General features: G+C 36.1%; 1 protein-coding gene across 3 annotated transcripts in view; it reads left to right on the top strand.

Moving 5' to 3' along the window:
• The window catches only part of PDE1A (phosphodiesterase 1A), a 358,722-nt gene that overhangs the window by 314,982 nt on the left and 20,978 nt on the right, over nucleotides 1–22,762 (top strand). For all 3 annotated transcript variants that reach the window (XM_036859052.1, XM_036859050.1, XM_036859051.1), the window contains 3 exons: nucleotides 6,484–6,565; nucleotides 8,586–8,706; nucleotides 9,676–9,821. In XM_036859052.1, coding sequence (XP_036714947.1) covers nucleotides 6,484–6,565; nucleotides 8,586–8,706; nucleotides 9,676–9,821 — 349 coding nt within the window. The remainder of the gene's footprint in view (nucleotides 1–6,483; nucleotides 6,566–8,585; nucleotides 8,707–9,675; nucleotides 9,822–22,762) is intronic.

Below are 22,762 nucleotides of genomic sequence, written 5' to 3'. Positions count from 1 at the left end.
AAATAACATACAAGGGAACTCCCGTAAGGTTAACAGCTGATTTCTCAGCAGAAATTCTATAAGCTAGAAGGGAGTGGCACGACATATTTTAAGTGATGAAAGGAAAGAACCTACAACTAAGATTACTCTACCTGGCAAGGATCTCATTCATATTCGATGGAGAAATCAAAAACTTTACAGACAAGCAAAAGCTAAGAGAACTCAGCACCACCAAACCAGCTCTACAACAAATGCTAAAGGAACTTCTCTAAGTGGGAAACACAAAAGAAGAAAAGGACCTACAAAAACAAACCCAAAACAATTAAGAAAATGGTCATAGGAACATACATATCGATAATTACCTTAAATGTGAATGGATTAAATGCTCCAACCAAAAGACACAGGCTTGCTGAATGGATACAAAAACAAGACCCATATATATACTGTCTACAAGAGACCCACTTCAGACCTAGAGACACCTACAGACTGAAAGTGAAGGGATGGAAAAAGTTATTCCATGCAAATGGAAATCAAAAGAAAGCTGGAGTAGCAGTACTCATATCAGATAAATTAGACTTTAAAAATAAAGAATGTAACAAGAGACAAGGAAGGACACTGCATAATGATCAAGGGATCGATCCAAGAAGAAGACATAACAATTATAAATATATACGCACCCAACATAGGACCACCTCAATACATAATGCAAATGCTAACAACTATAAAAGAGGAAATCGACAGTAACACAATAATAGTGGGAGACTTTAACACCTCACTTATACCAATGGACAGATCATCCAGACAGAAAATTAATAAGGAAACACAAACTTTAAATGACACAATAGACCAGATAGATTTAATTGATATTTATAGGACATTCCATCTGCAAAGAGCAGATTACACTTTCTTCTCGAGTGCACATGGAACATTCTCCAGGATAGATCACATCTTGGGTCACAAATCAAGCCTCGGTAAGTTTAAGAAAATTGAAACCATATCAAGCATCTTTTCTGACCACAACGCTATGAGATTAGAAATCAATTACAGGGAAAAAAACATAAAAAACACAAACACATGAAGGCTAAACAATACATTACTGAATAACCAAGAGATCACTGAAGAAATCAAAGAGGAAATCAAAAAATACCTAGAGATAAATGACAATGAAAACAAGACGAACAAAAACCTATGGGATGTAGCAAAAGCAATTCTACTAGGGAAGTTTATAGCAATTCAATCTCACCTCAAGAAACAAAAAAAATCTCAAACAATCTAACTTTACACCTAAAGGAACTAGAGAAAGAACAACAAACAAAACCCAAAGTTAGTAGAAGGGAAGAAATCATAAAGATCAGAGCAGAAATAAATGAAATAGATACAAAGAAAACAATAGCAAAGATCAATAAAACTAAAAGCTGGTTCTTTGCGAAGGTAAGCAAAATTGATAAACCTTTAGCCAGACTCATCAAGAAAAAGAGGAGGACTCAAATCAATAAAATTAGAAATGAAAACGGAGAAGTTACAACAGACACCTCAGAAATACACAGCCTCATAAGAGACTAATACAAGCAACTCTGTGCCAATAAAATGGACAACCTGGAAGAAATGGACAAATTCTTAGAAAGGTATAAGCTTCCAAGACTGAACCAGGAAGAAATAGAAAATATGAACAGACCAATCACAAGTAATGAAATTGAAACTGTGATTAAAAATCTTACAACAAACAAAGTCCAGGACCAGATGGCTTCACAGGTGAATTCTATCAAATATTTAGAAGAGCTAACACCCATCCTTCTCAAACTCTTCCAAAAAATTGTAGAGGATGGAACACTCCCAAACTCATTCTACGAGGCCACCATCACCCTGATACCAAAACTAGACAAAGGTACTACAGAAAAAGAAAATTACAGACCAATATCACTGATGAATACAGATGCAAAAGTCCTCAACAAATACTAGCAAACAGAATCCAACAACACATTAAAAGGATCATTCACCATGATCAAGTGGGAGTTATCCCAGGGATGCAAGGATTCGTCAGCATACACAAATCAATCAATGTGATACACCACATTAACAAATTCAAGAATAAAAACCATATGACAATCTCAATAGACACAGAAAAAGTTTTTGACATAATTCAACACCCATTTATGATAAAAACTCTCCAGAAAGTGGGCATAGAGGGAACCTACCTCAACATAATAAAGGTCATATACAACAAATCCACAGCAAACAGCATTCTCAATGGTGAAAAACTGAAAGCATTTCCTCTAGATCAGGAACAAGACAAGGATGTCCCCTCTCACCACTCTTATTCAACATAGTGCTGGAAGTCCTAGCCACGGCAATCAGAGAAGAAAAAGAAATAAAAGGAATCCAAATCAGAAAAGAAGAAGTAAAACTGTCACTCTTTGCAGATGACATGATACTATACATACAGAAATCTAAAGATGCCACCAGAAAACTACTAGAGCTAATCAATGAATTTGGTAAAGTTGCAGGAAACAAAATGCACAGAAATCTCTCGCATTCCTATAAACTAACAACAAAAGATCAGAAAGATAAATTAAGGAAATATTCCCATTCACCATTGCAACAAAAAGAATAAAATACCTAGGAATAAACCTACCTAAGGAGGTAAAGACTTGTACTCAGAAAACTATAAGACACAGATGAAAGAAATCAACGATGACACAAACAGATGGAGAGATATACCATGTTCTTAGATTGGAAGAATCAATATTGTGAAAATGACTATACTACCCAAAGCAATCTACAGATTCAGTGCAATCCCTATCAAATTACCAATGGCATTTTTTACAGAACTAGAACAAAAATCTCTTAAAATATGTATGGAAACACAAAAGACCTCAAATAGCCAAAGCAATCTTGAGAGAAAAAAAAAAAAAACGGAGCTGTAGGAATCAGACTCCCTGACTTCAGACTATTCTACAAAGCTACAGTAACCTAGACAACATGGTACTGGCACAAAAAGAGAAATATAGATCAATGCAACAGGATAGAGAGCCCAGAGATAAACCCATGCACCTATGGTCAATTAATCTATGACAAAGGAGGCAAGGATATACAATGGAGAAAAGACAGTCTCTTCAATAACTGGTGCTGGGAAAAGTGAACAGCTACATGTAAAAGAATGAAATTAGAACACTCCCTAACACCATACACAAAAATTAACTCAAAATGGCTTAGAGACCTAAATGTAAGACTGGACACTATAAAACTCTTAGAGGAAAACATAGGAAGAACACTCTGACATAAATCACACAAGATTTTTTTTGACCCACCTCCTAGAGTAATGGAAATACAAACAAAAATAAACAAATGGGACCTAATGAAACTTAAAAGCTTTTGCAGAGCAAAGGAAACTATAAACAAGACGAAAAGACAACTCTCAGAATGGGAGAAAATATTTGCAACCGAATCAATGGACAAAGGATTAATGTCCAAAATATATAAACAGTTCATATAGCTCAATATTAAAAAAACAAACAACCCAATCAAAAAATGGGCAGAAGACCTTAACAGACATTTCTCCAAAGAAGACATACAGATGGCCAAGAGGCACATGAAAAGCTGCTCAGCATCACTAATTATTCGAGAAATCCAAATCAAAACTCCAGTGAGGTATCACCTCACACCAGTTAGAATGGGCATCATCAGAAAATGTACAAACAACAAATGCTGGAGAGGGTGTGGAGAAAAGGGAACCCTCTTGCACTGTTTGGAATGTCAATTGATACAGCCACTATGGAGAACAGTATAGAGATTCCTTAAAAAACTAAAAATAGAGTTGCCATATAACACAGCAATCCCACTACTGGGCATATACCCAGAGAAAACTATAATCCAAAAAGACACATGAACCCCAATGTTCACTGCAGCACTATTTACAATAGCCAGGTCATGGAAGCAACCTAAATGCCTATAGACAGATGAATGGATAAAGAAGATATGGTACATGTATACAATGGAATATTACTCAGCCATAAAAAGGAATGATATTGGGTCATTTGTAGAGACGTGGATGGACCTAGAGACTGTCATACAGAGTGAAGTAAGTCAGAAAGAGAAAAACAAATATCATATACTAACGCATATATGTGGAATCTAGAAAAATGGTGCAGATGAACTGTTTTGCAAGGCAGAAATGAGACATAGATGTAGAGAACAAACATATGGATGCCAAGGGGGAATGCGCGGGGTGGGGTGGGGGGGATGAAATGGGAGATTGGGATTGACATGTATACACTAATATGTATAAAATAGATGACTAATAAGAACCTGCTGTATAAAAAAATAAATTAATTAAATTTAAAATAAAAGGAATCCCCAATATCACATTTCCCATGAAGTCTATGAGTAGCCTTATTTCTACTTTAATAATAGTAATATCATGTATATTTTAGCAAGTTATTAATATTATTCTTTCACTTTATTCTCAACATGTTAAAATCAAATTCATAATAGTCTTTAAATCAAGCCCTCATCCAGATCATCTTATTTCTTTTAGTGGCCCCAAAGTCTCCTTTTCATTCAGGTTTGAAGCACAAGGCTCACCCTTAACTTACCCCAAGCCATCTCCCACACTGCCGACAAATTAGTATTTCAAAAGTAGAATTCCTCTTATGTCAATTCCATATAGAATAAAGAAGGGGAAAAGCCAATGCCTCTCCATTACATGTAAATTAAGTAGTAATCCTTTTCCTTGTGGTTTAATACCATCCAAGATGTGCATCAGACTTCATAAATACCTCTAATTTGCACAGCTCTGTGTTTTAGCTAGTATTATGAATTATGATTCTTATTAGCTAACATTTAATGACTGTTGACTATATATTAGGCAGTGTCCTTAGGCTTCACATAAATTATCTTAGATAACCTCAGGATAACCCTATTAGGTAGATACTATTATATCCTTATTCTTAAAACAAGTCAACCGGAATCGCCGAGTTGGGTAACAGAGAATTCATTTCGGCAAAGTCTGTGATGTGTCTGAAGTAACAGAGACAGCCCGTTGAACAGCAGTCATTCAGCTCTGTGTCTTGTGACTCCAAGGCTAATGACACAATAATTTCTGCTCCCCCCCATCTGTCCCTTAAGTCAAGTATAAATATTAATTCCAAATGGAATGGATGTTATTCTCTTGGGGAATGGTGAGGCTTGCTGGGAGAGGTCACAGAAATTCTTTCCCTATTTTCTCTAAGTCATGACATAGTGAAACATTCCTATTTGTAGCTACTTTGCCTACTTCTTTGGTGACTGTATCTAGATTTTTCCGAGCAATTCTCATTTCAAACTTTCTGTCCCTTCTAATCAGAGGCATAGTTTAGCATAAATGCACTAGAAAACATCATCAATAAAAACTTTAAAGCCACATGTTGACATAAAGTTGTAAAGATCATGATGAAAAGCTGCTAGAGGAAGCAAAGGAAACTGAAGTTCTCAGACAGGTTTGCCTTGTAATATGGGCTCTGCTACAAAGTAAAGGCCACTCCCTTTTGTCCCCTGATCTCAGAACCAGACCGTATATTCTAAGTTGTGGTCTTATGCAAGGCCAGTGTACCCCATGAAGGTATACAACCAACAGATTAGGAGAAAATAGAGCCCAAAGCATTCTTTCAAATGTCCGGGCAGTTGAAGTGAATGGGGCAAGTGAAGTATCCTACCTCCTTTTTCTTTGTGAGCACATCTCCTTGAATACAAAGAACCAATGTTTGATAAACCTTATCATAATAAAGCTTTGTCCAGAGCAGCCACCTTTATTTCAGGAAATGAAAATCTAATTATGATGTTAAACCCAAACAAAAATGGAATTCTTTAACCTTTGTGCTCAATTAATCTACAATTGATAAGATCAAATAATAAAAAATCATTGACATTTCAATTTTCTCTGAGAAGAATACATTAAAATAAAATTTATGCACACAGAATGTAAGAATGTTGAAGATATTCCTCATTACTTGCTGTAGGAGATTCAGTAAAACTTGGTTAATAAGTATAAAGATGTTTCAAAATGCTCATACACTTTTAAATTTAAAAAGCCATCCAATCATGAATTCTTGATACTGAAGGTCTGCTGATGTATTTGGCATGGAAAAATGAAGCAGAAAAATCCATGAGTTGGATTGTTAATTAAATGCCAAATAACACACTGAGATGACTATTTTATGGTGACTTTAGAAAATTCCAAAGAGCAAAGGTGTCTCTTTATAATCAAGGGGTTGTAATACCAATGTGGAGTCTCTAGGTGCTGAAAATGTTCATGTTTTTTTACTTCTGCAATGTGTGCCATATGCAACATATCCCCAAAAGGAGACCATATGAGTAAAATTATATGAACTTGAACAACAGCTTTTTGTTTTGTGATAAATACACAATGCTAATTAAGAAATAAAAGATGCAGCTTTTTAAGCCTTTTTATCTAAGCTGCTTTTAGTTTCTCCACACCAAGTCTGTACTAATGGGCTTTCCTTTCCGCAGGGAGATAAAGAAGCTGAATTAGGGCTTCCATTTTCCCCACTTTGTGATCGGAAGTCAACGATGGTGGCCCAGTCCCAAATAGGTAATACTGAGGATTGGTGGTTGTGGAGAGCGGGTGTGTGCCTGTCAGTTTTCAAAGGGATACACGATGTTGTTCACCCATGAAACCCTCACTCCATATTCATGATAAATTTGATCTTTAGACTGATCTATACGGTGGTGAATGAAGAATTTTGAAACATTCTCACAAAATGAACTCAATAAAGCAGTATTAGTAACTAATTGTTATTCTCTTTGTAATCCTTTTACAAAATAGAGGACTTTCTTCTTTTGCAAGAGACAGCATTTCTTGTTGTTTTGTTGCTGGTTATTTTCTGTAATTTAATCCTTTGTATTTAGGACAATCCAATGAAAATATTAATATATCTGTTATCACTGTATAATATTCTTAATATACTAGCTCATATTCTTTTGGGAAAAAATTCTTACGATATGAATAGGGAAGCCAACAACAGGAAATCTGTAAAATGATATTGCTCCCAACCATATTTATCCTTTTTATTTGTGCTTATATTGGAGACTTCAAGTCCAGCCCATGATTAAAACATATTATTGCTATGCTGCATGGTTCATATATTTGTAATAGTTATTCCCTGGGCCAGCATCTTCATTACTGACCTATATGATCAATAAATATAAGGATGACTGCCTTACCTCTCTAGTTGGTCTGGTACCACCTCCTACAAAGTGGTGGTCAGCTGTCAGAAAGCTTCTTGCTCTCACCTTTCCCCTTCCTACCCATGTTCCAACAGCTGTTTTCCTAGCTACCATAACACAGGTGACTCTCATCGTTTAGAAGTTGTGAATATGTCAGGTTAAGGACCTCCTTGGGCAAGCTGAGAAGAATAGAAGTGTCTGAGGCTTATTGCTGTAATATAAATTGCTGCCATGTTAGTAGAGGTGACTCATTTGATAGTCTCTAGATCCCAGGCCTTTAAAACCATAGACAAAACATGAAAGAACACCCTGGTGGTCAATTAACATTGACTCAACTTGAAGTCATCAATTCAAACACATAACTATTGAAATTTTTTGAATTAAAAATGCATCTTAATGTATGCTATGGTGAATACAATTACTTGAAATGTGAATTACTTTATCCAAGTTTCTGATGGATAGGATACTTTTTAAATATAGATATTTCCCAGGACACTATCATTTAAAAAGCATCCCCGCAGTGTTCTCTTATATTCAGATGGTAGGCTATTGCTCCCAGTTGTGTTTAAGGCAACAAGCGCTTGATTTCCAGCACCACACCTCTCCTGGGACCTCGGGTGTTGAATGTACACAGAGCTTGTCTCCTCCTCCACCTAAACACAGGTAGTAAATGCTCCCTAAAGGACCATGCCCCATTCTCTGTGTGTGTCATTTTCTAGTTTGATTTCAATGTTAAATTCTTTATTCAATCCTGTCATCTCAAAGTGGTGGGATTAATGCTGTTCTCTGTTCTGATTTAACAGAATACGCCCACACGCTGCGAACTTAAAGCTTTACATCCTGAGAATAATAAACAGCAATTTGAAATATTAACACACTGGCAGAAAGCTCTGACTGATACAGTGTGAGAAAAAAAAAGTGGTTGCCTTCCTGTGGCTTGAGAAAAAAACTTCAATTATTTAGTTTCTTTGGAGCTTACATATTATTTCTTGTTAGTCAATAATAAAATTCAACGAACAAGTGAAGACCTTTCAGAAAGAAGAGTGATCCCTCTCATTAACAGAGGAAAATAGATTGACTCTGGTTTGATCTGAAATTATTGTTAACAATAAGATGAGGCTGAATATTAAGTAGGAAACCCAATACACTTGAGTTAGCAAGCTTAAATTGTATCACTTCCACTGCTTGAGAGATGATTTTGTAGAACAGTTAAACTCTCTCTAAAGATTGTGTTATTGGATTAGAAATAATTGCAAGGGGTAAGCTGAACCAATGTTGTAGTTGAAACTTGTTATCAGGAGCATCAGAATTTCTGCATTATTACTAATTTTAGAATTCAGGAAATTGTAACACGAATATATTTATTTATGTTTTTGCTTTTGTAGGTTTCATTGATTTCATAGTAGAGCCAACATTTTCTCTTCTGACAGACTCAACAGAGAAAATTATTATTCCTCTTATAGAGGAAGACTCAAAAACCAAAACTCCTTCCTATGGAGCAAGCAGGTTTGATGTTTTCTTTTTTGCCTCTTTTCCCTTTTACTTATGATTATCTTTATTATTCCTTACATTAGGCAGGAAATTCTTAGAAGAATTATTAGGTAGTATTGCCACCTAATGGCTCTGCAATATATTGCATCTGCCTTTGAAATTAGGAACTTGATGTCCACTACAAAAAATATCAAAGTACTAAGGAGTATAACAGAATTGTATTCAATACTCAGGAGAATAAATATTATTTTAATTTTCATTGAAATGTATGAATTATGTCCTGGATATAGTAGCATGTCTGGTAGTGGTGGGCAGTTGGGAGACGGGCATTGTGTTGGCTTGCTAACAAATCAATCACAGCCCACTTGTAGGTCTAGAAAGATGCCTACATCAAAGTTAACCTTTTAGATGACATGAATACAGTGGATCTGTATAACATGTAACTTAAAATATTTCAATCTAGATTTTTTTCAATGATAAATGTGTTAAGGGACTTCCAGTTGCAGAAAAATTATGCTAAATTCTTGCCCATCTGAACACATAGTTTTTCCAAATAACATACCAACATTTCCTAAATGTTGCCCTAATGAGGAAACTGAGGGAATGTTCTACCTGAGAGAGATCCACGTTATCCTAGAGATTAAATGGTGACGGAAGGGCAGGGACCATTACCCCACTTTTAGCTCCAGAAAGGTGATGCCGCTGTGCTGCTCGCCAGTGGACTCACCACTAAGTCAGCTCATCTCAAGGTTCTGCTGCTCTAATTAGGCCTCACCCACCCCCACCTCATAATACATGTGGGCTCTGGCAGGTGCTCAAAACTGGGCCTGAGCAGCTGCCTTCCTGCTTCTGTAGCTGGTTTTGTAAAGTGTTTCAGGCTTTGCTTCCTCATCCCATATCCTGCCCTTGGTATTTCCTGTTTTCTTTGGTGGTTACTATTAGCTCAAGCACCTGTATGTTATCACATCTTGCTCATTCCTCTAGACGATCAAATATGAAAGGCACCGTGAATGATGGAACCTATTCCCCAGACTACTCCCTTGCAAGCGTGGACCTGAAGAGCTTCAAAAACAACCTGGTGGACATTATCCAGCAGAACAAAGAGAGGTGGAAAGAGTTAGCTGCTCAAGGTACAGTTGTTTATGACGGCTTACTGCCATCTCTCTCTGTCCTAAGTCCTCCTCTGAGATGTTGGATTTTTTTCCCCCTAGATTTCTTCTTTTATAAAATATGCAAGCCCTTGGAGGTGTTTAGAATTTGGCTACCCTTTGACTACTCATAAGAAAATTGGTTTGTCTGTTAAATAAAAAGATATTCTGCTCTGTTTGTGCCATGTGGGCTGCAGAAGTATTGACATGGGTGGCAGTGAAGTGGATGTGAAGGATGGGACAATAAAAGAGCGACAAGACTTTATGTGGCACAGTAACGTCCTGTTCATTTCCAGAGGTGCTTTTGATCCTGTGTTAGGCTTTCCAAGTAGTTTTGTGTTGCATTAGGAATGCAACACTTAGTGTTAGAGATTTGAGTATATGTTTTTTTCAGTTTTGCTAAGTTACTTCTTTGGCTGACAGGTTCATGCATGAGTTGGGAGAATCGTTTGTAATCGACTACCAAAGAAAACAAATGGGAAGCTAGCTCTATTTATTTCTGACATGTTTTTTATTCAGATTAATTAGTCTATTTGATTTCCAAGGCATGTGAGTTAGTATCAGTCATTATCCTTCATGCAGGAAATTAGCTTTCAAATTCCACATCTGGCCCCTGTCTCCTTTCACGCTGCATCCCATAGCCCTGTCTCTCTCACGCTTTATACTCCCTGCACAGTGGCATTCTGGCAGGTTCTTATAATACCCCAGGGCCTTTGCAATGATTGTTTCTTCAGCCAGGAATTCTCCTCTTGGAGCTTTTTGCAAGGCTGATTCCTTCTTGGCTGGCTGATTCATTCCTTGGTTGGAGTGTTCCTCCCTCTGCAATCTGTATTTTATTTTTAATTTGAAAAACGCAGTACTTAATAACTTTTTTAATTCTCACATGGATCTTACTGTTATCATTCACATTTTACAGATAAGGAAACTGAGGCAGAGGACAGTTATGTGACTGGCCTCAAATCCCACAACTAGTAAGTGAAGGAGCTGAAATTCATTCTTTCTCTGCAAATGCAGTGCCCTAAAATCCCATGCTAGGCCACCCACCAAAGAGACCCTCCTTGACCACTAAAAGTAACGTCCTCTGTCCTGGTTTCCCCTATTCAAACCCAGTTTAGTCATTTCAAAGTGGTATCACTAGTCCATAATCAATGATGTTGATTTATTCCTTTCCTTATCCTCTGTCTTCCACATGGGAACGTACAATCCTCAAAAGCCGGGTCGTGGTCTACTGTGTTTCCCAGGGTGTCCTCAGCTCCTGGTACAGTGCTGGGCATATCACAGGCACTCAGTAAATATTTGTTTAATTAAATAGTTAGTTAATCCTGGATGGGGCTGCATTATTTCTCCACCTCTGCTGTTAGAAAACTTTTAAAAATACCAATCTAATGCCTTCATCTGAGTCTGTAACTCATGTTCTCCCAGCCACTTAAGTCTGATCTTAGTTGAAAGGAAATAGAGTTTCCCAAACATTTGTGGCTCTATATAGCCATTACAAGGACCACTTCCTGGATGTATAACCTGTGTGATCACACAGTTCCTCCCCCACCCCCCACTCAGAATGGCCCTATGCATAATTAAATACTCTAGTATCATCATCTTGAAATTCTTAAAAAATTTGGAGCCAGGGGCCTTATTTTTATTTGGCACTGGGCCCTGCAATTATATAGCTATTCCTGGCCATTACAAAGGGTCTTTGTAATGATACATTATTGTCACTCAATAAAAAACATCACACAATACAAGACCCAGATGACCATACTAAAACATTGTCAAACCCATCTAACTGGAGACTTCAAGTGACTAGAATTTCCCCTCTATATGGACAAATTATACTCATGATATTGACCCTGAAGCACTATAAGATATAAATTGCTAGACCATAAGCTGTTTGAAAACAGGAACAATATCTATTGTATTGTCATTATTTTCTCAGAGCTGGCATGTCCCTGGCATACTACAGGTGCTGTAAAATTATTTACTAAATGTGGTTTTGAATGAAAGAATGAATGAATACTTAAACTTCACTTTGAATATATTCATTCAGAAAGGAAAATGAATGAATATATTAGATTTTCAGCAATGAAGGGAAGAGAGGAGGGAAACAAGATTTCTGAAACCCCTCCTATGTACCAGGTATTTTAGACGTATTGTCCTATTTTCTCCTACAACCTTGTGAAGTAGAAAGTATTATGCCCATTTTATACGCTTGGAAACTGAGGATCACACAGCTTCTAAGCACTAGAGTCAAAACTGATTCTTTACCCCAAGGTTTTTCCCACTCCCTCCTATTTTACTGTCCCATATCTTTCAAGAAAGTTTGAGAAAATTGACTTGAAATATTTATCTTCCACGAATCCAAAGAATCCAATTGACCAAGATACACTCTCCTCTAAGAAAGTTTTAACTAAAATGAACAACAGTGAACCCCAAATATCAACCCATCACCTGGAACCTATTTGTCATAAAAGAAAACACTGTGTCAAAATTGGATTAGGACTACAATTGCTCCCTTTCTAATAAACTTTCTGGCACTGTGCTCTATTGAATGTTGTGTTGCACACAGAGGTAAATTTTAGATTTGCATAAAGTTCTCAACTTACATTTCTGGAATTGAGTAATAATAACTCAGTCCTGCAGTTAGAAAATGTAGAACCAAGATTTGAGCACAGGAAGTCTGGCTTTAAGCAAATTAAAATTATAAAATATTTTGATAATATAATTTCCAAGGGGTACTTGTGTAGAGTACACATAGTATGAATAAAGCAAATAATGTCCAATTTTCATTATTTATAAAATTGTACACTTGGTTTCTATTTCCAATGCAATGGTGATCTAGATAAACTTAAAGAAATATGGTAAAAACAACTAACAATGCTGGATGAAATATTGTTGAAAAGAAATTGACACCCTTAGGACCTGTCCAAATAAAGATAAAACAGAAATTCAGAGAAATAAGGAAACTTTGGAGCCAGAATCTCTCCTGAGGGTACCTGTTTACCTCTCTACTGAAGTCATAGGTTTGCAGACTGAATTTATTACCATATCGGGTTTATGCCAGAAGTGCAAATTTGGTCTTACATTTAAAAATTCTATTACTGCAATTCATCATATTAATGATAAAAGGTGAAAAATGCATCTCAAAAGATGCAGAAAGAGCATTCAAGAAAATTCAATATCCGTCCATTTTTTAAATTCAGAGGGATAGTCCTAATCTACTATTTTTCTTTCCCACTTTTCTTGCCTTCATTTTTACTGCTTAAGTTTTTGTTCTATCCCAATTTATTTCCTTTATGGTTTGAAACATTTGCACTCTATTCCTATTATTCTCATAATTAATTAGAAGATTTTAAATGTATAATCAATAGTAAATAACAAAGAGGTTAACCAATAGTTTTACCTTTCCACCAAATAACACAAAAGCCTTAGAAAACTTTGTAACTGATATTTTTTAAAAGTTTTAGACATACAGACTTTATATTTAATAATTAACATTTAAAACATCTTCTTGAAATTCAAGAATATGAGACTGCTTTTTAACACTGTTTTGAAAAATCAAACTAGTGCAGGAAGACCCTCTCAAGGTTCTTCCTCAGGCAGTCAGAGATGTTCCTCAGATAATCAGTGGAGAGCTAGCTCAGCCCTTCCAAGGCTCTTTGATTGCTAGGATTTTTCTGTTAAATCCTGCTGGTCTACCAGTTACCCTAAACTTGGACCACAATCTTAGGCTTGCAAAGGTGTGGGTTTTCCCCATTTATTCTAAACTAAATCCACCACTTTATGTTGGAGAAAACAGGGTTTTGTTTCCCTCTTGTCCCAACCCAAACTGAGTCTACCTCCTCTGGAAGCAAAGCTGGTTTCCACTCTTAAGCTGGGGTTGGTGGAGGAGGTTGGGAGTAGCTCCAAGCAAGAACGTCACAGATTCCTCTTGTTCTTACCTGAATCTCCAGAAATTTTTCAAGAATAAATGCTTCTCAGAGTGTTGTGTTGCCTTGATTGATTTCCGGTGTGATGGAATAGTTGTTTTTGTTAATGTTTTCCAACTGTATACTTGTTTTCTGTGGAGAGAAAACCCTCGGCCTCTTTATATCACTCTAACAGGAAGTCCTCTCTCTCCACATCAGTTTTTGGGAGAATTAAATGAGTTGATTTATGTAATCTGCTTACAAGTACCTAAAATAGTAGCCACTACATGAGTTGGCTTTTATTATTGTAATTATTATTTACTGTGCTTCTGGGATACAGTAAAAAACTAAAGAGACAATAATACCTACCTTCATGAAAGAATGGGAGTTAGGAGCAGGATTGAAGTTTTAAATAAGGTGGCTAGGAAAGGCTTTACTGAGAAAGTGATAATGTAAATAAATACATGAAGGAGGTTAGAAAGACTTATGGGGAGGTCTGGCATAAGAGGTGGGGGAATAAGTTTTCAGAAAGAGGAAATGACTAGCACAATATCTGGGATGCGGAGCTTGGCTGACATGCAAGAAATAACAGGAGGCAAGTGAAACAGGGAAATTGGGCAAGTGGGAATAATGTAGGCAATGTGTTAGATGGGTAACATGATGTCACATCATTGGTTTGGGTCCAAGAGAGAGAGGAAAACCTTATTTATGATTTTGAAGAAGAAAAATAAAAATGAAATGAACTGAAATTTTAAAGGGATTACTCTGACTACAGAATGGAAAATATTATGTTTTGTAGGCAAAAATGGAAGAAAAAAAAAAAAAAGGAGGCAAGGAAGAGGCTGTTGTTAATAACCCAGAACAAAGATGCGGGCTCAGATCAGGTGGTAGTGGTGGAGGGAGAGTATCTAAATTCTGGATACATGATCCAAGTAAGCACGAGTAGGAAGGGATAGCAAAGAGAGATTGGATTCTGGACATATTTTGAAAGTAGAACTGATAGAATTTGTTAATAGATTAGAAGTGAGATATGAAATCTAGAGAAGAGTCAAGAACAATGCCAGATTCAGTTTTCTTACACATTAATTGTGTATGTGTAAATTTCTATAGTCATTTTGCAGAACACTGGCATTCTCTAGCAAAGCTGAAGATGCACGTGCCATATTTCCCAACAATCTCACTTCTATATTTTTACCTTAGAGAGACTTTTGCTCATGTGCATCAGAAGACATGAACAAAACATTCATTGCAGCATTGTTCATGAGTGCAAAAAACCTGCAAACAACGGTAAAATGAATTCATAAGCTGTGATTCATGTTATGAACCAGCATACAGCTGTTAAGAAAAATAAACCTTCACTGTGAATATCAACAGGGATGAAAGACACAAATAATATTAAGCAAAATATGCAAGCTGCTGTAATATAGCAAGATACCATTTATAGAAAGTTTAAAAAAACTAAAAACTGAATAATAGGTTTTAGAATACACATATGATAAAACTAAAGAATGATAAGGGAAAATATTCAGAATGGTTCTAGGGAAAGGATGGAGAATTTATTTAGGAGTTAGTAATATTTTACTTCTTTGGTTGGGTTCTAGACATACATGTTCATTTGGTGATTATGGTTATACCTAACATATATGCTTTATAGATGTAAATATAATCCATTTTTTATGAATAGAATATTTCATAATAAAAAATTTTTAAATGTGATCTGCTGTGAAAGCACATCAACTAGAATAGTCATCTGTTTTAAAATCAGTGTGTATCAGATACTGCTATTGTAATTTCCCATTGCCATCACCTCTGGTCTTAAATATACTGAAGATGAAGTTTTCCTTATTGCATTGAGATGAAAATAAGCAGGTTATATGATGCTTAATTAAACATCAAGGTTCTGAGCAGAATCCCAGATGTTTGGTCATCATCATGCCAGCTCTGAAACTATATTTCATAGTTGTCTCAAAAACATCCCACTAATCCTAGAGCAGTAGAAGGTATGGATGCTTAGGCCCCAACGTATGTAGCTCCTAGGTCATCAATAAAACAAAACACTTTTTTAAAGAGTCATTTCATTCAGTAAGCCTTCTATTAAGGATCTGAGAACAATCTGTTTAAGAATGTTGTATGTAAATGCATTCCTTTTTGATACAGTGTGTTTTCAAAAAGTAAAGCCCGTGAATGGCAAACACAAAAAGGAAAAAATTCTTTCCTCCAACCCAAACTGTTTTTGGTTAAATTTATCCATTTAGAGTGAGGAAAATGCCTTCATTATCTATTCAGCTTTCCTCAGCATCTTAAGTCTCTGCCCAGTCTCTATGTTTTTCTGTACTACTTAAGAGCAAACAGGAGATTTTAAGAGGGTGTGTGACTGTCCTCTAATGAGGCAGGTGGAGGGAAATGGTGAGGAAAGTCACTTTTCTGTTTCTACCTATGGAGTCTCAGGCAAATCACATAACTTTTCTTACCCTCAATACATGTTATTATTGGGAAAATCCTATTTGTCCTAATGAAGGAGCAGACATTCCCATAAATTCTGACCTATCTGCATTTATGCTCCAGAGTTTTGAATGTCTGTGATGCAGCTTTGAGAACAAGGCACCAAGGAAATGAGAAAAAATAAAAGAGTACATTTGCCTATACTGATGGCCAGTGGGTGAGAGATGCCCCCAATTAACAACCAAGGAAGTCCTATACAGGAAAGAAATGTATACATTTTAAAGTGCCATATAAAAGTAACTCATTTTCACTGGTGGCCTGCCATCCTGCGTCATGAGCAACACCTGGGTCTGAAGCTGAGCTGGAGTAGATTAGGTTTTGTTTAGAACAGTACCTGAATGGCAAACACGAATATCTGTTCTCCCTTGAAGCAGAAGAGTTGTTTTTGTAAGTCACCTGAGAGACTGGTTCCTCTTTAGACACAAGAATTCCAAATTGACCCAGGTCCACCAAATCCACCTAGATTGGAAAAAAACCCATAAATCAATCCCAGATCTGTTTTCTTTTCCATCTTCCCAAAGAGAATGTGTACTTGAGAAAACTAGTTATGTCCCAGAATGAAATCTGGGTGGTCGGTCTGGAATGGAATGCACTGTTTTTTAACTGTACTGAGTAATTTTCTGATTTATTTGATATTGATTCAAACCCCAAAATACTAGGCTCAAGGATGATTAAGAAGTGAGAAAAGGAAGCAACGTGGGAACTGAGAAGCTACCGGAGTTGCACTGTGCACAAATCACAGCTGTTTAGAACCAGAAGGAAACCTAGAGCTAGCTTAAGGCAAGCTTGACATTTTAGAATATGTATTAAAAATCTCAAACATAGCAGTGTTTTCTAGTTTCTTTTTGTGACTTACTTCCTACATAATTGCTTGAGAGTCATAGAATATGTTCAATATAATATTATTCATTTGAGCATTTTGAGACCTGCTTTTGGCTTAGTAGCTCATCTGTTCCACCAAAAAAGAAGGAAAAAAATAGGATTTTGATTAGAATTTCTTTGATATCAGTTTTGGGAGAATTGTCATCTTTATGGTATTGAGTCATCTTATTCATATATATCTTATCATTACTATGTCTTCTTTCATGTTTCTCAGAAAGCTCATTTTTCTTTGATAATAATAACAATAGTAATGATGATGGAAAATATTTGTTAGTGATATTAGATGTTAGGCACCATACTAAGCATATAATATATTATGTAATCACTTAATATTTATAATTAACAAAACTATATATATTTTTTTAATTAATTAATTTATTTACTTATTTTTGGCTGTGTTGGGTCTTCGTTTCTGTGCGAGGGCTTTCTCTAGTTGCGGCGAGCAGGGGCCACTCTTCATCGCGGTGCGCAGGCCTCTCACTATCGCGGCCTCTCTTGTTGCGGAGCACAGGCTCCAGACACGCAGGCTCAGTAGTTGTGGCTCACGGGCCTAGTTGCTCTGCGGCATGTGGGATCTTCCCAGACCAGGGCTCGAACCCGTGTCCCCTGCATTGGCAGGCAGATTCTCAACCACTGCGCCACCAGGGAAGCCCAACAAAACCATATTTTAAATTTCTGAATATATTTTGTTGGATTTTCCATCAGTATTTAATATTTTTCATTGATTTTGTGAATGAGTATTTCTTGCAGGTGTATAGAAATACAATTTGCCTTTGAATACTTATCTTCTGCAAATAATGACAGTTTTTTTCTTTCCCAGATGTATATCTTTTATAATTGTTTTTCTTGAGTCAACTGCACTAGCAAGTTTATCCAGAATGATCTGAAATGGAAGTGAAAATGGCATTCAGCTTGTCTCTGAATTTAAAGGGAAGATGCTTAATGTTTCAGCATAAGTGTGATATTTCTTACTTCCTTTGATCTGCTCTTTATGAAGTTAATTACATTCCCATCAATATTAAGAAAATAAATTTAAAATAAAATGTTTAGTTTTAACAAATGTCTTTTCTGTAGCTTTTTAAAATAATTCACATGATTTTTCTTTTTAATTCGTTCATACAGTGAATTATATTAATAGATTTTCTAATGTTGAACTATCTTGTATTCCTTGGATAAACCCAACTTAATTGTTAGGTATTAACTTTGTAAAAGTGTATATATTACTTTGGCTGGCATTATAAAATTTATATTTGTGGGTGAGATTAACTGTTATTTTTCTTTCTCATACTGACCTTGTCTAGTTTTAGTATTGAGGTTATACTAGCCTCATAAAATGAGTTGGAGTTTTAAAATTCTTGAGCTTATGTGAAATTGGTAGAACTACCTTTAAAAACCATTAAGCCTAGTGTTTTATTTGTGGGATAATTTTTATCTGCTGATTCAATTTCCTTAGTGTTTACATAGGATTTTTAAAGTTATTTAGTTTTTTAGGTTTTTTTTAATTGTGAAATATAGCATACTGAAAAGGAATACATAAAAACATATACGCGCTATTTATAAGTAAATAACAAAGTATACATTCTTATAATAGACAATCATTATAGTGGCCTACAAGCAGTAGTATGCTGGCAAAGTTTAACAACTAGCTCAAAAAAAGTATGTATATATACACACACATATATATGTATATATATGTACATATATATACAGGTTTATTATTATTATACAGGTTTATTAATATAAAGAATGTGTAGCACATAATTTATAAGTAATAATAAAATATACAATAGTCTATTATAAATTCTATACAGCTAATTGATTATCACAGAATGCTTTCACTGATTTTTGACAAACTCTTGTGTCCATTGTCGACTTATGGTTGCAACAGACAAATGGGTGTCATTCAGACTGATATTTTCATTTCTATCAAGGAGTAAGATGAAAGTACAGAAATATATGTCAGAACTTAGAAAACATGGAAGGCATATATCAACTTCACTTGTTCATCAAAGATGCAAATGATTTCTTGGTCATTTAATTGGATAATGGCATTTGAATACTGGAAGAAAATTCCCTCAATTTTTGTGCTATTTATAATGTAGCAGCTATAGACATGACACAGTTTTAAATTCAATCTCTATTTTTATCATTATCTCCACCATTTTAGACAGCAATAAAACAATAATTTGAGCCCCGATTCAAAAAGTTCGATGATATCCATGGTGTGAATATTCCCACCATGGCCAGTTTCAAGCTATCCATATAATTTCTCTAAACATGGAGCTGGGAAAAGGTGCATGTTATATATTTGCAGTACACAGATATGGTAGAAATAACCTTGCAACATAGATAATAGTAAAATGTATCAAAATAATTAGGCAATGATGAGTTCTGAGTATTTATCACCTTTGTTTTGAATACAGTTTATTTAATTGTAAGTTTATATAATTTTACTTTTAAGAAGTAGTTTTAACAAATAGTTTGTAAAATTTCTGAAATGTAACAATTGGATCTTGGTGCAACATACTGCTGCCCATAAAGCTTTCTGAGATCCACCCTCACCTCCCTTATCTTGCTGAGTCAATTTGCATTTCTCTTCTCCTCACCCTCTTGCCTTACTCCAGACACACTGACCTCCACACTGTTCTTTTGTTTCCTGTCTTACAACATGTCAGATACCTTTCTGCTTTAAGAGCTTTGTACCAGCATCATTGTTAGAAACGCCCCTCCCCCAAATACAACATAGCTGCCTCCCTCTCTGCTTTCAAGTCAGCTTCAGCTGTCACCTTGTCAATGAATGACTCCTCCCCTGGAAAAAATTTTCAAATTCCACCCATGTTCCTCCCTTGCCCCCGATAACCCCCACCAACTATTTCCCCATAACACAACACTCTCTAGTCTATAAATAATTGCCTTATTAGCCTTAATTTTTATTGTCTCTCTTACCCCATTAAAAATAAGGTTCATGAGAACAAGGATGTTTGTTTTGATCACTGATGTATTCCAAGCTCCTACAACAGTGACTGTCACGAATTCGAAATTCAAACAATTATATGTTGAAAAAAAAAATAGGAGAGACAGAGGGGGAGAGAGGGAGAGAGGGAAGGAGGGAGGAACAGAGGAAAGGAAGAAGGAACAAAAGAGAAAGGGAGGGAGGGAGGAAACCTACCATCTAGGCCAAGAAATAGAATATTGTGCCATGCCTTAGTAGTTCTATACGTCCTTCTCTAATCATTTCTTTCCTTCTCTTCCTTTCATGGTCTAATCACTACCCTGAATTTTGTGATAATTATACCTTTGTATAACCTTAAACAATATATAGCTTAGTTTTGCTTATTTTAAAACTTGGTGAAAATGGAATCATGTCATATATATTCATTTATGTTTAGCTTTCCACTCAATGCCATGTTTTTTGAGAATTATCCATGATGACCTAAATAGCTGTTGTCTATTTCAGCAGAGATTTTTTTCTTGGATCCTGACAGAAAACATGAGACAGAAGAAAATGTATCCAAATACTGTGTAGATTTTTAAAAACTATTAAGTATTTAAGTTTTCAAGTAGTGTATAACTATACTATTTCTTAGGCCACAAATCAGGTGCACAGATAATGTAACTTCCATTATTTTTCTGCGACCAAACATAGTTTCCAACTGAAGTCCCCTTTGTTACATGTTTGTAGAAAGCATAAGCTTATCAGTCAAATGTTTTAATTGAATCAGAGTAAGCCTGGTCAATTTAGGATACTGGGGAGGAAAAATTAGGATTTTTTAACCTCCTTTTCCTTCTTCTTTAGACAACATCAAAGTCCCCAGGGACTAATGAGGTGTTATGCATTTGGGATAAGTACCAGTCCTTGTTTGACTTCTGGACACTCTCCCTCTCATCTTCCCAGACCTATACCCTCCCATCTGCTTCTGGCTATTATCAGCTTCTGCTTCTGACACGGGACCCCTTGTTTCTACCACTATAGGCTGTCAAACCTTTGCTCTCCCCAGCCTGCTTACTCTCTCTCATTCTTCTTTCCTCTTGATGCTTCTCAGGGCCTGAGAACAGGCTGCTCTTCCTTACATATGACTGAAGACTGCAGGGTTCTCCCAGGCTCTTTACCCTGACCTTCCATATAGCCACCTCTACTCTAGTCCTTACCTGAGAGCACCTACCTTGCTGCCACCTTTCAGAATTCCAGATATGGGAATTCTGAGGAGACAAGGTCTCCTCTACTCCTAGATCCCTGAATTTATCTCTAAAATCTTTCATACTTTCCCACTTAGAAATAACCCAAAATGTGACAGATCTGGCTAAACCCAGGGTCCTGTCTCAGAGGCTGTAAGTTTCTAGCTCTCTTGTATCTTCCAACTCTCTTCTCTCTCCCATCTTCCTCTGGTTCCATAGGAATGGAAAAAATTGCCACTGGAACAATGAGTCAGACCTTTGCCACCTCCATTCTGAAGGCTACCCTTATCCTTCTTGCTACTCTTGGTAAAAACCTCAGTCCATATCCAGGAAATGGGAAACCTAGATATCTTCTGGAGGTATGAGAGGGGAAGTATAGAACTTGACTAAGTATTTTCCAAGAAACTTTGTCCCATTGATGGATGTGGCTTATGAATCTGAAGACTAAGAGTGTATGCATTGTTTCTGGGTACTTCACTAATAATATCTATGTCTACTTGTCTGAATGGGCATGGACCATGGTGACCAGTGGGAACAAAACCAGAGAAGGTAACAGTTCACAGCATCAGCTCAACAAGACAAACAGCTTTTGCAGTTGTTTCAGAAGAGAAATTAAAAATAAAGTGTGATTGTTAAATTGACTTTATTTAAAACAATATTACTCAATTAACATTTATCAAGTGTTTTTCACTACTTTGCAAGAAAAAAAAGATTGGAAGTTCATTTTTCTTTTAATTTGAATGATTTAAAACTAACTGAATCATGTAATACAAATTGAAATAACTTTAAGTTCTTTGAGGTTTTTCAGCGTGGTTAATATTTTTAAAAATGTTTCAGAGGGAAACTGACATTTTTGATCATAGAGAAATCTGTTTTAAAAACAAAAAATAAAAAAAAACCGAGACAACCTTCTCTGTTTTCTACCAAGGTCCAGGGCAATCTTAAGACATGTTTAGGAATTTGAATTCAGTTAAACTATTTTTTTCCAAGAACATACTTACAGGATCCTAAAGGCCTCTTTTAAAAATTGAGTGCTATAACAAACAGCCAATTTATTCTCATTTTCACTCAATGTTTAACTTAGGGAACTTTAGGGACAAATGCAAGAAACTGTTGTCACACACACACACACACACACACACACACACTGACTCCCACAGATTGTCCTGTCCATTTTGAAAGTTCCACTATTTAAATCGGGCTGATTCTTCCTTTCGGTTTCAACATGGTGTGAGAGAGTTACCACTGGAGCCATCAGGAGTAATCCCATCTGAATGCCACCCTTCTCTTCCTCCTTTGCTTCTCTGGGGGAAACCTGGATCTGTGTCCTTGGGCGTCATCAGGAAACAAGGCTGAGGGGCTTCAGACTCTATTCCCAAAACCTTTAGGACACTTAGAGAGGCTTCCTCAGTAAATCATCTTTAGAGCTGATAGATGATAAACTGCTCGGGAAGAATAAAT

Source organism: Balaenoptera musculus, chromosome 7 (assembly GCF_009873245.2).
Source record: "Balaenoptera musculus isolate JJ_BM4_2016_0621 chromosome 7, mBalMus1.pri.v3, whole genome shotgun sequence".
NCBI lineage: Eukaryota > Metazoa > Chordata > Mammalia > Artiodactyla > Balaenopteridae > Balaenoptera > Balaenoptera musculus.
The sequence above is the reverse complement of the archived record's forward strand: the minus strand, read 5'-3'. Positions and strand labels throughout refer to the sequence as shown.